Here is a 16,377-nt window from a genome sequence, read left to right as displayed (position 1 = left end):
CAAGTTAATCACTAAAGCTAGGTTGCCTATAAGCTTAAATAATAAATAGTGACCCATCTCTGGAAACCCTGCCTCCCATGTAATGAGTGTTAAGCTAAAATACCTTTGTTTAGTTCATAAGAAACATCCTGACCAAGCCCACTTGTGAATGACTGTAGGAAAGAAGAAATTAACACATCCTCTCCAGAGACTGACCAGAATCAGGAAACATTTGGCTTTACCCCCACGCCTTTTAGTATAAAAGAAGCCTAAATTCTAACTTAAGGGAAGATGGTTCTTTGGGACACTAGTCCACCATCTTCTTGATCTGCTAGTTTTCCAAATAAAGTCCCTATTCCTTGCCTTAACAACTCACCTCTTGATTTAGTGGCCTGTTGTGTGGCCAGTAGGATGAGCTTGGACCTGGTAACAAATTTACCAAAACATTTACTGAATCCATTTATACTTCCAGTCTGTTCTGCTTTCATAACACATAAGCTGCCTGCCTATCCTCATGCAGCACAGCACACAGCTTTTTACATCCCTCAGCTCACTTTATTCCAAGCCCCAGTATTCCAGGAACTGGCTGTTACATCTAGTTCACACAACCCATAATGTTCCTCATTTTATACCTTTTGAGCAGTCTTTCTCTCATCCATTCTCCCTTCATCCTCTTCAATTCTTGAAACTGAAAAGATTCTCAAGGCTCCAAGTGAGCTCTGACCTCATCCTGCTTCCTTCTTTAGTGGCTCCCATGACGCTTGGATTGATGACTATCAAAGCAAGAGGAATATTGGGTCAGGGAGATGTGCTGGCTGGAGCAAGGGGTTGACCTGAAGACAAAAACGTGATGAACAGGCCCTGAAGGTCCACCAATGAGAAAGGTTCCTGGAGAAGAGTCATAAATTCCACTCATCACTACATACCCCAGGGATTTTTCTGTTTACCTAAGATATTTGCAGAATGGGGACCTGACTCCTAGAGGGTCAACAAAATAGGTGCGGGGAAGAGTCCACAAGCTGTGTGTAAGCTTACAAAAATGTATCTCTTGATTAGGCTGGAGAGACTAATGAAAATGTCAGATTGCTTTGATTTGGCTGAACTATGACCACAATGTAGTTAATACTGTTGATCTCATACTGATCTGAAGCTGGCCAAAACTTATATCTTTGATTAGTTATATTAAAATGGGGAGGATTAGGACTTGAAATATACTTTTTGGCAAATAAAGTCATTTAAAATATGGGCCTGTAGGTGCAAATAACAAGACAAAAGGCTGTAAGGAAATATAAAACCAAAGGTCATTTGTGTGATCGAGATATGGAACATGGAGCATGTATCCTCCCCCAGGACTCCCCCCGCCCCACCGCCACCGGCCCAGATGTGCTGTCTCACAAGGAAATAAGAGCTTTACGTCATCTGTATGACTGGCATTGTTTCTCGAGCCTCAGATTCACAGTGACCAAAAACAAGTGGTCTAGCATGTGCCTTATTCAGCCTTACTCAGCTGAATAAGTTGTTGAATAGCTACGGACTGATGATAAGTTTTAAAGAGCGTTAAGTGCCAGCTATGCCTCAGTTAATAAGAAACCCAGTTACATATCAAGGAGGCTCATTAGTCATGCAGAACCATATATAAAGTTACAGTCGCTGACTTTATAGCCCCCAAATTAGGTGGTAGTGAGGAGTTTTACCATATACTGACCAGTTTCTTGTCTCCTGAAGACAGTTGGTCATACAACATCAGTGTATTTATATTCCCACAGTACAACTGTGAGCTGTCAGGCTCCCGTGATTGTGAATGTTCCCTGCGTGAGTTTCACACACATAGGTTGGAGCTGGCCACGGGATGATGGTGGTGGGTGTGCACTATGATGCCAGGATGTGCTAGGCAGGTCCCCTTTGGGGACTGAAGGACTTGCTCCCCCAGCAGCTGGGGCACTGCTTCCTCAGCTCCTCACTGAAGTCCTCACCAGGATGCACTCCCACCTGAACAGAGTGGCCTTGCTAAAAGTCAGGCCCCCTTCCCTGGGGCAGCCACATCCCATAACCGGTCCCCGCTAGGTCTACAAGACCTGGCCCATGTACCGCAATTTGGGGCAACCCTGAAGGGCCAGCCTAGATTCAGAGCTCCTGGTGGGGTCACCTAAGGCCTCTGTTGAGACCGCATCACTCCTCCCTCTGCTCTGTACCACTTCCTGCTTTTCCCCAGACAGGCACTGATGCTCAGAAACCCCCTCGTAAACCTCTGTGCACTGATGCCCATCTCAGAGTCTGCTCCACGGGGAACCTGCCTGGCACCCTTCTGGCAGTCTGGGTAGCTTGGGTCCAAAAGTGATATATGTTAGGAAGAAAACACTGTCATTTAAAATTCAAGCATGAGAATGACTGAAATAAAAAAGACAGTTGATATCAAGAGTTGACACAGACATGGAACCAGTGAACTCTATCTGCTGCTGATGGAAAATCCTTTGGCATTATCTGTTAAAGATGAACACCCAATTTCATGTCCTGCAATTTGTCTCCTTAGTATAAACCCAAGAAAAATGCAAACATAGTTCACCAAAAGAAGAATGCACAACAATTGTCATAGCAGCGTGTTTCCTAAATGATTCAAACTGGAAAGCATGGCAGCGGCCTTAACAGCAGACTGAATGAGTGGATTGTGTTGCAGACACACAGTAGAGTGACAGCAATGAGAATGGAAACCTGCAAGTCCACGCCTCAACAGGGATGAATCCCACAAATGTCATATTGAGCGAAAACCAGCCAGGCCCTAAAAATATACACACTGTATCATTGCATTTATATAAATTTCAAAATCAGACAAGCTCCTCTGTGGTGCTCGAAGTCAGATTAGTGGTCGCCTTGCAGGGGGTTAGTTGTGACAAGAAGAGGTAGGAGGGGGATATTCTCAGGTACTTGTGCTCTGTTTCTTGATCTGGGTGCTGGTTATGAGAGTGAGTTTCCTTTGTGAACATTCATCCTCTGGACACATCACTGGTACACTTTCCTGTATATATGTTATAGTTAAATTGCAAGTTTACACAGCGAGAGAGGGAGAAAGGAAGGGCAGATATAAACCCTGGATGCAGAAATGTATCATCAGGGATATGGACACAGATTCCCAAGACTTGAACGGGGTCCCTACTGGCAACTGCTGAAGACTCTTACAGATGAAGAGGCTGGGGTCCAGAAAGGCTCCTGTGGGCTCAAAGTTATTTAACCAGCTAATGGTGAATGGCTTCCTGGCTCTGCCTTCTCTCTACCCCTCCACTGCGAGCAGAGCCTGTGCAGTGACTAGAGTCTAGACTCAGTGCTGACCATATAATCGTCAGTGCAGCCTAAGTGAGACACAGAATGTGCAAGGAGATGCCACTTGAACATTGAACTTGATGTACTGTCCCCAGGGTAACAGAGATGTTACCCATTTCTTAGAGGCCTCCCTCCATCCAGTACCTACTGTCTGCCCACCCAACGTCTATCACCATCAACAGTGCCTTGTGTAGAAAGTGGGTCCTTTTCTGTCTGCAAAGTCAAATTAAGAGGCTACAGAGAAAAAATTTTGAGCTGTGAGCTGAACTGCCTCTTTCTCCCTTGACATTCCCCTATCATCTTTGGGACAACATTTAAATATTTTGTGCTGTAAAGGCTCCTTCTGACAGTATTACCTTCTGTCATGGAATCCTTGTAAAAAAGAGCTACGTTATAGCTGCTTTTATATGTGTTAAATAGTGCCTCTGTAAAAGCTTGAATTTAGTTTCATAGATAAGAGATAAACTTCAAGACTAAAACTGGACGCTTCCCCCTTCCTTTACTACATTGGTGTGAGTGTGGGTGTGGGTGTGCATTTGCATGTGTGTATGCACGGGCATGTGTGCATGGGTGTGTGCATGTGTTTGCACAGGTATGTGTGGGTGTGTGCATGTGTGTACATGTGAGTGTGTGTTTGCATAGATGTGTTGGCATGTGCTGAGGTATATGTACATGGATATGTTTGCAATAGGTGTGTATTTGCATGTGTCTATGCATGGATATGTGTGTTTGTGTGTATGCATGGGTGTGTGTTTGTGTGTGTGTGTGTGTGCATATGTACGTTCTCTGTTAGCATGATGCCACTGGCAGGGTGCATGTCACTCTCTGGAGACTCACGGCTCTCTGCTTTCGATTACACTCAGTCTAGTCCAAAACCCCTCTGAACTAATCCTAATCAACTTGGAAGTCACCAGGCTCAGGCATGAGGCTGTCAAATGTGAGTGTTTGCAGATGTCAGTGAGGATGGCAGGAATCCAGGAGGACAGATCAAGGCTTAGTCACTGAAAAATGCATGCCAGTGCATCCCAGCTCCAGTGCACCATCGCAGCCGTAAGAGAAAACATGTCCTGACAGTAAATCAATAACCTCTTGGAGACGATTCTTTTCTGAAATATCCCTGATTAATTATGCCAGCGCACCCTTGGCAACAGTACTTTGCTCCAGCATTAACCTAATGCTTTTTGCATGAAGCAGGATTATAACTGGTTCTCATAAGTCAAATTTGACATTTCAAATTGGGCCTTTAAAGGTTTGGGTTATAGATTTTATAATAGCTTCATGTCAAGCATAATTGCTCTTATTGCTGCTAGTAGACGTTTGCCAATCAATCAGAATAACATTTATTTTATCATAAACAAGGCTAAATTAAAACATTTGAAATCATTGTATTTGAAGACTCGGTGAAGAAGCTTCTTCACGATCACTGAAATCTGTTTGTGCCCTGTGATGGAGGCGTGTGACGGAATTATAAAAGTTGATGGAAATGTGTTACTATTTTCTCACTTCAAAAAATTAATGACTCTGTATATTTTGCGAATATGCAGCTTTAGTTGGGCGACTTAGTCACAGATGAATATGATTTGGAGCAAAGTAGTTCCCTCCCTTTCTGTAATAGAAAATTATAATTTTTGTCTGTTCAAGATAAATGTATTCTTTTACTTACATATTGCATCCAGGAATTTATTTTTTTTAGTTCATCTTAAATTGCCAGAATTTTTTAAATAATAAAACGAATGGAAAAACAGGATTTACCTAAGGGAGAGTCATACTATGGTGGTCCTTGAACGAAGGTTTGTTGAGACCCTGTTAAGTTCCCTGCATGGAGCAGGGAACTGAGCATCCAGTGGTCAGTAAAGCTTATTCCTTCTCCCTAAAGAAGTGTTCCCAACGCAGCAGGTCCCCTTCCTTTGTGTTAACTATAGCATTATGTGGCATATTAATATTCTTCATCACACCAGCATTGGCCTACAAATATCCACATTTCTCCTGTTAATAATAGCCCATTGACCAGAACTCGTCCCAGCGGCCCCACCTAACTGGGAAGGGGCAGAGATCTGTGAGAGATTATTCTCTGATGAGCAGAATATGGCTCTGCCTTAAGTGTATACTGAGAAGTAGGTCCCAGACACCGGGAGATTACAGTCTTAGAGAAGAGCACGAGCAAAGGCGTGGCCTTGTAAGGCCTTCTGGTGGAACAGTGAAGTTCCAGTGCAGAGCAGTAGGAGATTAGTCTAGAAAAGCAGGCTGTGTCCTATAGTATGTGTCTCTGAAGGCAATGCTGAGAAATATGGACTTTGTTCTGAAGAGAGGGAGAAGGTTTTAGAGAAGGGAATCAAATGATCAGAAGAATACTCTGAACTTAGAGGAGGAAGAAGGACCCGGATGAGTGGATTCTGTGGAGCTCTAAATAATTTTTGAGATGCATGTGATTAACATTGAAATTCTTGTTTCTTATTTTTTAAGTATCTTTTTCGATTTCAGAGCACTCCTAGCAACAAGTTCATTTTCCTCTGCTTGCTCCCTAAACTTGACCATGTGTCACAGTCGCTAAGAAGGTTTTATATTGTACTGATCGCAGGGACACTTGATGACTCTTCCCTTCCCTGCCTTCTGCCTCTAACCCACCTCCCATCACTCTCCCACTCTCCAACTAACCCCCTAAAATGCTTTCCAAATGCTTTCAAGGAGAGTTGGCCAAAGAAAAGACAAGAAACCAGCGCAAACAGCATCTCAGAGAGCACCTGTCTGTGTCAGGGGCCTGGGCTGCTTCTCACTCCCGGCCGCTCTGCCTACCTGAGGCCCTCAGCACCCAGGGACTTCCCCCCAAACAGGACCAGAAAGTCTGGTCTTCCATTTAAACTTGAATGTAGGGCCACCCGTCCTTCAGCCCCTGGAATCCTCCCAAGATGAGTGAGTGGGTGGGTGAGAGAAAGCATGGGCAGAGCCCTAAGAGCCGGAGTTTCCCTTCCCCACACCCATTCTGCCTCCCACCATCTCCCATCCTCACATCTCCCCAAGTGCTTCAGAGGCAACAGAGCATCGCATTTGAAGGGTAAGCCCAGAGGCCAAACTGCCCAGGTCTCAGCCCACATCCACCACCTTCCAGTTGGTAACCTCCAGCAACCTCCTTAACTTCTCTGTGCCTCAGGTTCTGTAAAACGGAATGGATGCTAACGTACGCCTCAGGGTATCACTGTGAGATGCGAGTGACCTTCATCCACATAGACGACTGGCATGCGGTAGGTATTAGTATTATTTAGCAGTTTGTCTTAAGTGAGAGATCTCACAAAATAACTTCAGTCATTTTTTGCATGGACCGTACAAGTCACTTTCACTATAGAATCTCACATAATCCTCATGCAACCCTAAAGAATTTGGTCTTTTCTGAGCTGAGGGACTCCATGTTTGTATGAGCCTAATTGAAATGCATTCCCAAGAACAGCAGTTTATTGGGGCAAGGATCTTTATCTGCTCTGCTCTGGGACATATTTAAATACCTGAAGTCGTGAGTGGCACATGGAAGCAGTACAGGAAGCATTCACTGAATGAATGAAGACACAAGCGAGCTTGGGGGGCAGGGTGTGTCACTCAGTAAAAACACAGGTTTGGAGTGTGGTCCATCTGAGGTCTAAGGCTCATGGCACTGTTCCCTATACTAGCTCTGTGTGACCTCTGATGAATTAGTCCCTCTGTTCCTCCATTGCCTCGTTTATGCAATGAAGGTGAAAATACCTATTTCATTTGAGTTGCTGTGTAAATTAAATATGATGCCAGTAGAAAATGTTTAGCATAAAACTGAGCTTATGTATTAGGAGCTGAATGAATGGTAGCCATTCTTATTCCGGTGTGTTCAGCATTTCTGCATATAAATTAATGATGGGGGAAGCAACACAAAACACAGGGGGATAAAAGAAGTCGTACTGCCGTGTTTACCTGTCAAATACATGTATTTGCCAGAAATAAAGACCAGCTTTCTTCTCTATTCTTTCCCCTGTGCTGTTTCAGTATGATGGTGTTTATTAAAGTGAAAGAGGAGAATAGAAAGGGGGAAATTGTAGGTGAGGAGGCTGCAGAGAGGAAGGCGAGATGGGAGGCTGAGGAAGACCTGGAAGAAAGTCTTGGAGAGAATCGAGAACAAGTAGGACAGAGGGAAGGAGGGAGAGAGGAGCTTGTTGGTGATAAATCTCTCCTCTCTCCACTCCATCTCCCCACTGCCCCCCACCGGGTCTTTCTCCTATTCATATCCAAATATGTTTCTCTTACTGCTATATACCTTGAACTTCACGGAAGGGGTTAAAGCCTAAAGAGATACCTCTGCATCTTACAGGACAAAGTGCACGCAAAAGTCCTCCATGATTGCTCCTGCCCGTCTGCCCTGTCCAGACTCAATCCTTCATGCTCCCTCATGTCCTTCAGTGTGTCAGTCCCCTTGGTGGTCCGTGAGGTGCCTGTACACACTGCTGCTTCTCCTTCGTCTTGTGAATGAACTTCCTCCTTTACCCTTTTTTCTGCTTGTGACTCTCCAGTCGCACATGAAAACCCAGTTCAAATATCTCCTGCTGCGTGAAGTTTTCCCTTGAGCCGCCGGAGCAGACCAGGTCCCTCCGGCCACCGCCCCATCACAGGTCTGCACGTCTGCATGTATCTTATGACACTGTCGTCATTTGATTGTCTGTGGCAGTTATTAGAGGTGCTATTCTGTGGGAACCACGAATGTTAACTTTAAATGTTCATGGAAGAAGTGAATATTAGGTCACTTTAAAGTCACTGTTATGTTTAAAGATACAACAGGAGTTATTTCTGGAATCACTTTGGCAAAAAGAATTCCTTTTGGTGGCCCACAGCCTGCTGGGCTGAAAAGAAGGCGCCACCCTAATGATGCCACAGACCCTTGGCACCTTGTGGATACCTTCATTAGGTAGATTCAGCAAGAGATATTAACTTCCCTCAAGTCATATTAAAAATGCTTTTTAAATGCAAAAATAATAGCCCAGTAAAATGGTGCCACTGTCCTAGGGTAATTGTTTCTATGACGCATCATTTGCTCTTAATTGCAAAGATGTGCATGTCTTGGTTTATTGTGTAGCACTATTTTGTTTATTTGGCCTAATTATGAAAACCATATCCTAAGAGCTGTTGGGGCTTATGTTAGAACTGGCTGAGTCCCAAATTTAGGACTGAGTCCATGAAGTGTTTTGGAAGTGCCTGGAACGTACTGGCACTTAATAAATATTGGTTCCATCTGAGTCTAAGTTTCTGACCCTAGGTCACATTTCTAACCTCATTCTGAGATGCATGTGTAAGCGCATCTTGGACTGATTGGGCAGACAGCAAGAACAGGTATCCAAGACCACACAGAAAAGGCAGAATTTAAAAGGCTCTGGTAGTTTTGGGGGGAGATTCTATGTCCTATTGTACTGGCAACACCACACCAAAACTGGCACTTTTAAGGAGAGGGAGGCCCACCACAAAGGGAAGTTCCCTTTGACTCCTGGAGGCTGGAACCTACCGAGGTTGAAATGGGCAATTTTCTGTCATTCAAAGCACAAAATTATCTCCACTGTGAAGGGAGCGAGAGACAATTAAATCAATTTGGTCAGGTTTTCAGCATTAAAATTTTAGGATTTTTAGAACCTTCATCTGCCTTGTTTCAAGCTGTTTGGAATGACACCACCACCTCCCCACATCCACTGACTCTGAATTTACCGTTGCCCCCTGGGGAGCTCCACCCCAGTTCTGGGCACGCGCCTCCTGACCCTGCTTTTCCCTGTATTCATCAAACATCTGACTTATTCAGAGAGCCCAGAAGTTTTGCAAAGGTTAGGATCAGTCAGTGTTTTGTGACTTTTTTTTTTTTTTTTTGACTCATCTTTCTCCTGTCACCCTTTCTATCATTTTAGATCAGATTTTGCTAATACAATGGGCTTTCTCTTCAAACTTGGAAATTCCTTCTTGCTTTATTATAGAATAAAATTTTCTTTTTTAATCCTTTTTTACTTCAGAGGTGGTTGGGGAGGGGGACAGCAAACAAAACATTCACGTTGCGATATGGAGTGTACAACTTCTTGTAACCCAAAGCAGTTTTCTGTAGTTTATTTTTATTTATGATATACCTGTAAATTGTTAGGACATCCTAGGGACTCTCCCTTACTCCATCCTCCCAGGCAAGTCTGGTCATATCTCTAGCCCTGCCTGCAGCCAGGTACCTACAAGAATGCAGGTGCTCAGAGACACATGCACACACACACACACACACACACACACACACGTGCACACAGCCAACCTTCAACTTTTTATTTATGATCAAAAGTTGTCTTGGGTTATAAGAAAACCTTGATATCCTGACAATCATGAAGGCAAGAATTGTGGTCTACCAACATGGGGACCACCATGAGCACTACCCCATGTCCCGAAAAACCAGATGTCCCAGGAGCTCTACACAGCAATCTCATTTTTAACAAGTTCATCTGGCGATTTGATGCATACATTAGTCTGAGAACACTCCCGGAGGTCTGCCTGTGCCCTCCAGATGCAAATAAGTGGGCATGGGGCTGCCAGCTCTCTTATTATCCAGCTAGGCAGGGGCTGGTCTGGCTCATCTCATGTTCAAAAGCTGGTTTTGCTTCCAAGAAAGAAACGATTTTTGTCTCTGTTCATATGGTATGGGAGCAGTACCCTTCTATTCAAAAAATATTTTGGAGAAAAAAGAAGGACCAGAGAAATGGCAGTGAACATAGTCTTCAAATCTCGTTTAATATTCTTTGCACCATACACTCTGGCTACAACCATAGATTCTTGAGCTCTAAGATAATCGTGAGCCGCCCCCTTTTGCATCCGCCCTACTCACCAGAATTTGTACCATCACACCGCATATGTTTTTACCCTTCTGTTTATTCCTCAGCAAAGTTTACTCTAAAACTTCCTTTTAGTTTATAGGCTACTGAATGCCATCACAGATAATCAAAACGTTTTTCCCCATGGCAAGTCCAGATCATTCTGGTGTAGTCCAGATCATCCTGGTGTAGTCCAAATCCATTTCTTTAAACTTGTTAAATACCATCAAATTCCTCTATCAATACCTAAACTTCCTACTCATCCATCTCTCCATTTTTTTTGGCAGAAGGACACCTGTTTCTGAATGAAATATTTTAGCAGTTAGAAGGTACAGCTACCATTTATAAATAATCTGTTTCAGGGGATAGACTGTGTGGCTCAGATGTTATGCAAGATAATTTATGTGGCGCAGGGGGCTGGCATTATTGAACCAGCTGGTGAAAAGTTAATTCCCTCTCAATTATCTTTAAATCCTTCTGTTTCCATTTAGGAGAGTCTCTGTTTCATTCTAGTGTGTCTTTAATGCGCCTCTAATACTTATTAACATCCCTGCTTAACACACACAGAGCAGCCTCAGAGTCAAACAGGATAACCTATCTATCAAACCTTTATTAAGATCAATTAGATTTTCATTGTATTTGTTTTTGTGGTTATCTTCCAGTTATGATATTCCATTTATGAGAGTTTATAAATCGTGTAAGTTTTCCTTTAAATATATTTATTTTTAAAAAATGTGAATTGACTAAGAAAACAGTTTTTTTTTGTTTTTTTTAAATCAGGTAGTATGTGACAGAGCTGCACTAGGACTTTTGACTTTTGCAGGCACCTTGCATTTGTGGGTCCCTTCCTGCATATAATAGTATTCAGAATGTATATGCCACAGGGAAGAACACATTTAGTAAAATATGAAGATCTTTTTGTTTACTTTGATCTCAACCAAAAATTAGTTCTGGTCTGTTGAGAGACAACATAAGTGATCTTCAGTCATGCACTCCCTCAGGGTTATTGAGTCAAAGATGATTTAACTCTAATATCTTTTAAAGACATAATTCTAATATAGAAAAGAGAGCCCGGGATTTGGAGACAAACAGAACTAGTCTTGAACCCTCTCCAGACAGTAGCTCTGTGACTGGGGCAAGATCGTTACCTTTTCCAAGTCTCGGTTAGCTCATCTGCAGAATAGAGTTAGTAACTCCCCCTTAAGATGTTACTTTGAAGATTAAATTATCTCCATAAATATTTATTGAGCGCCTCCTATGTGCCTGGCTCTTTTTTAAGTTCACAAACGCCACGGTGAACAAAACAGAAGATAACCATTCTTGTGCAGCTGATGGTCTTAAATGGAGTTGAGTACTTGCTTCCTGGTCCTTAAGTCATTGAAGCAGAGTTTGCCTGGGAGTGGTTTAGATCTGAATTTATTATACTCCTGGTTCTAAAATAATTATCCCTCTTGCTGCTACAGCTTTTGAGTCACAACTAGCTGCCACAGGTTACTTAGAGATTCAGCAAGATCATTCGTGGATTTTTTTTTTAACCTTTTTCTTCAGTTCATAAAATTTTAGCTACCTGCAGGGAAACATTTATGTTTGTTATAAATATTATTGCACAATTTTTACTTTTGTAACTGTATAATGTTTATCAGTAAATGTACTTTGTATTACAAATTATTTAAAAGGGAAACATACATTCTTCAGTGCCTGAAAATTCTGAATGGTAAGCTGTTACCCTCATATCGAATTTGCCGCTGGCCAAACTGCCATAGGTGTAGCCAGCCACAGAAAGATCCTTTGTCCTGGGCTATGTCATTAATGGAACAGGTAGCTCATTTTTAGTGGTGATAATGCCAGTGAAGTGACCTAGAAAGATTTTCATTTTTCAAAAAGGTTTTTTTGTCTGGCATCATCAAAGTATATCTTAACCCCTCTAGGCATGACATCTGATCATCAACAAGAAGACTAGGTAACATAATGATAACTGGATAGCTGGACGAGAATATTCAGATTAGTTATTTGAACTTATATAATGTTATAGAAAATGGGTGATTTTTTTACTCAGTTTGGAGCAATGGAGGAAAAGGTAGAGCTTGGATATTTTTTAACATTAATAAGTCAAAAATAATATCATCATTCTGTAACCCACACAGGCTATGAGAGTCAGCACTACCTTCAGCACAAAAGTTTGATTTGCAGGGATTTTTCTAAGATTTGCTAAGACTTGGCCTTATTGCTAACTATATATCTGAATTTTATAGGAATGCACCCTTGTAAAACTATTGTTGGCATCTCAAATTGTTGGTGAAATTCCAGGCTGATGTCATCTGAGGTGACTAGATAATAATGGGGAAAAAAAAATAAAATAGATCTTTAAAATGCATATTGTCTTTGTATCAACACACATGTAAATTTTGTGTGGTTCCCTTCAGAGCTAGTTATACTGTTTTAAAACAATAATAGAGAAGCAAAGGATAAGGAAATAGAAAGCTACCCAGCTGTGGAATCACCCACCTGATATTCTAGGCATAACATAGTCTAATTACAATGCACTGGCAGTCAGAACAGTTACATAGAGGAGAAAGTTTAAGGCAAAGGATTTCCAGTGTCTTCTTATTTCTTACAAGATCCTGTCTCTTTTTATTATGAATATAAACAATAAGTTGCTAGAAAGACTTTCACCTTGATATTCCCACCATGTCTTTTCCCACCAAGGCCTGTCTGTCACCTGGTTCCATTTTGCTACAATACTTATTAGAGTTTGAAAATCGTTAACATTCAGTTTCCTGCCTTTTCCTTGAACATGCAAACTCTGCAGCAAGAGCAGAACAGAGATTCTTTCGTGGCCATTAAGGAGGTACTAAATAGTATCCAAACTTGCTGATGGTTCAGTTCTCAGTCCTGCCATCTTCTCACCCTCGGGAAACTCTCCAGTGTCGGAAGGTAAATCTGTATCCTGGCCCAGTTTTACCTAAGAAGCTCTTTTTCCCGTATATCTGTCCACCAAATTTCAATACCAAGGATACTCAGCTTTCCTTTCTTCTTACCATATGGTGGGGAGACGTTTTATCCCCATCCTGGCCCACTGAGCTGAGTATTTAGAGTGGCCACTGGGCTTGGAGAACAAATGGAAATGGTCCACGCAGCTTCTCTGGAGGCTATCTTCAAACATAGTATCTAAATCCATGCACTACTGATACAAACCAGTACATCCTTTCTGGAAGCTTATTTGGCTGCATTTCCTAATCTGCTGCTGATATATACATAATTGACCGTTGTGTATCAGCAGCCTTAAAATCTCCATAGACTTACAGACTTTGACTATAAGAAAACAACTGAAATCACTATGTTGTACACCTGACACTAATATAACATCATAAACCATCAATACTTCAATTAAAAAAGTAAAAACTGAATTTGAAAAAAGAAAGTAATTTAACCTTCAGACATTGAGACAAAGGTGTCTCTAAAAGATAGTCATCATGATGTTTTTAATAAATGAAAAGTTGAAAATCTTTTCCTACTTAATGTCCAAGAACAAGAATTGGTTAAATAAATGTTGGTACATCCATAAAATGGAGTTTTAAGCAGCTATGGTCAGGGCTGATATTTTAGGAGGATTTCTAAAAGGCATACCAAAAATTCTCATGCTACAATCCCAAACAAAATTGTGTCACACAGTTTGATCGTAACTCTGTATAAATAACGTGAACGAGGAAGAGGAAGAAAAGACATATAGCAAAATATTAACAGTGGTTATTTTGATTCCTTTCTTATATACCCATTTTTCCCCATACATTTTTCTATAATTTCCTGTAACAGGCAAAAATGAAATACAATTTCAAAAATTAAGGTACAGAAGAAAAATCAAGGGAGCAGTTGACGGACGGCATGTTTCCAGGTCTTTTTCTACCTCTTAGGCGAGCCATAGACTGCTCTCTGCTGTGGCACTTCTGCTAGGAATTTACAGTCTCCATTTTCCTACTGAAGACAAAGCGAATACTGCAACTATTGAGGGGTGATGATAAGAATCTGTGTCACCTGGTCTCTGTTCTTTTTCAGCACACAACGGTTCTGCCCTTTATATTAATCGAGATGAGGACATCACACCATGCGTATCCCAGCAGGAGCAGCGGACTTGCCGCCATATGTACCTTCTCTGTTGGCTATATATTATGGTAAGGACAGTGCCTGCTGGGCTTTCTTATTGTATTAGATTTTGCACTGCTAAATTTGGGCACATATTTCATTATGGATATAATCACTAACAGATTCACACTGCGTGCCTCATTTGGTCCAAGACCTGGGCTTTGTCTCATTTCCCCAGATGCTTATATTTTTAGAAAGTATATGCCAAACCTCACACAACAGGAATTTGTTGAACGATCCCATGTAAGCAGTGGTTCTTCCAAGGCTACATTTTTCAACTCTTTTTCAAACTAAATGTTTTTCTTGGACGTCAGTTTTATTGCTTAAGGGCTTTTTTGCTTGGGATTTTTTGTTGTTGTTGCTTTTGTTGGGGAGTGAGGGAGTTGCAGCGAATGCAAATGAGGACAGAAGAAATGACCTCTTAGAGGAGTGACTTCTAACCTCTAAGTGAAACAAGTGAAAATGTACGTTTTCCTGAGTCAGTTTGAAACCTGTCCCAGAATTAGCTATTACATATAGCATGCATTTAACAGTTTGGTTTGTAAAAACTGGGGTAAGTAAATTGCAGGAAATCTTCACTTGGTCTGTTGGGCGTAAGTAAGTCCCAAGTGGGAGAGGCCAAATTTATCTGATAAGAGGTTTTGCCCGATGAGTTTACTTCACTTTAATTTCAGTTCTAACCACTTTTTAATGTTTCAAAATTATTTATCTTAAGACAGAGAATTTCTTATTTCTCTGCATAATCCCAAGAACTCTTTGATATATTAGCATACACAGAAGAGGACTCTCCTCTCAGCATTTCAGTCTCTTGGGACGCTCATGTCCTGAGTTCTGGGTCACCTTTCAGCCTGAAGGACTGAATCCCATTCTTCCAAACTCCCCAGAACTGTACTTAATGCCACCAAAATCCCAGAGCACTTTGGGAGGTCCTGTCTCTGTGGGGTGTTTTGCTCCAGCCAGTCCAGAAATATAAAATAAAGGTCAGCACAGTACTTCACATATTTTGCCTAAATGATCACATAATGCCTAAAAGGTCATTTGCTTCTAAAAAGTCACATCCTATGGCTAAATCTAAGGGGACACCCAGACTGCAGACGCCAGAACACACATGCAGTAAAATGTTCAATCCCGTTTGCCACTTCATTGAATTGTCAGTGACTGTTCATTGTGACTGGAGAATGTTTGTTTTCCTAGTCACTTTCTAGATTTTTTCCCCCACCTAAAATGCTAAGTATTGACTTTCTCTGAAAGAAAAGGTCCAAATGATGAGATCTCACAGGTGAAATGTGACTCTGAAATTATTTCTTAAAAATGAATGTATGTGCTTTATACATATGCACTGGATGTTCGAATGACTGATCTTTCAGAAGAGTCATGTAGGAAAGCTAGCAGTCACTCTGGGGTTGCTGCAGTAGTTACAGCACATCGCACATCTGGAACTGCCTACAGCGTTAGTTTAAAAATCAAACGCCCTTCCCCCCTCCCCCCAAAATACAATCTCATGACTGCACGCATATTTACTTACCTGTGGGAAAGGAAGCTTTTCACTCTGGATGTATTTCTATGAATTCATTTAGGTGCCATTAAATTATCTGAGTCTTGTAGAGCCCCAGAGGTTTCAGGAACTACGTGCTTTCTAATGGCTTTTCTTCCACCGTGGGTACAATCAGTCCACGTTCCAAGGAGACACGTGGGAAATACCACATAGTCTCCATGATAGACCCCCAAGATCCCTCATTAAGATGAAACATTACTTACGCCCTTCGTGCCAAGGGAGGCTTGCCAGCTCTGCGTACTCCCTGAGCAAACCAGCACTTGTTTGGACACATGTCTGCGTTAACCAGAGCATTCTCCCAGATACGTCCTGAGAAAGCTTCCAAAGTAGACTTTTTCCTTTGCTGTTCTGCCCTTGGCATTCGTAACTATGCCAAGAGCTAAACAATGCCCCTCGCGTTACGTCACACTACATAAATCCAAGGATTTTAGTTGTTACCCAAAAGGTGCTGGCTTCTGCTCCCTTCAGGCTATCTCAGGGCCCACGTACCAGTGACACAGCAGAGGAAGGCTCAGCATATGACATCTTTCCACGGCATCCCAGGGTTGTGGCTGG

At 42.0% G+C, this 16,377-nt stretch overlaps 1 protein-coding gene across 1 annotated transcript in view; it reads left to right on the top strand.

The window, feature by feature from the left end:
* Positions 1–16,377, top strand: part of AIG1 (androgen induced 1) — a 220,216-nt gene that overhangs the window by 164,177 nt on the left and 39,662 nt on the right. Inside the window, exon 4 of the mRNA XM_010983705.3 lies at positions 14,181–14,296. Within this exon, the coding sequence (XP_010982007.3) occupies positions 14,181–14,296 (116 nt within the window). The remainder of the gene's footprint in view (positions 1–14,180; positions 14,297–16,377) is intronic.

The sequence above is a fragment of the Camelus dromedarius genome, chromosome 6, assembly GCF_036321535.1.
Source record: "Camelus dromedarius isolate mCamDro1 chromosome 6, mCamDro1.pat, whole genome shotgun sequence".
Lineage (NCBI taxonomy): Eukaryota > Metazoa > Chordata > Mammalia > Artiodactyla > Camelidae > Camelus > Camelus dromedarius.
Note: the sequence above shows the minus strand (reverse complement) of the source record. Positions and strands in the feature narration are given on the sequence as shown.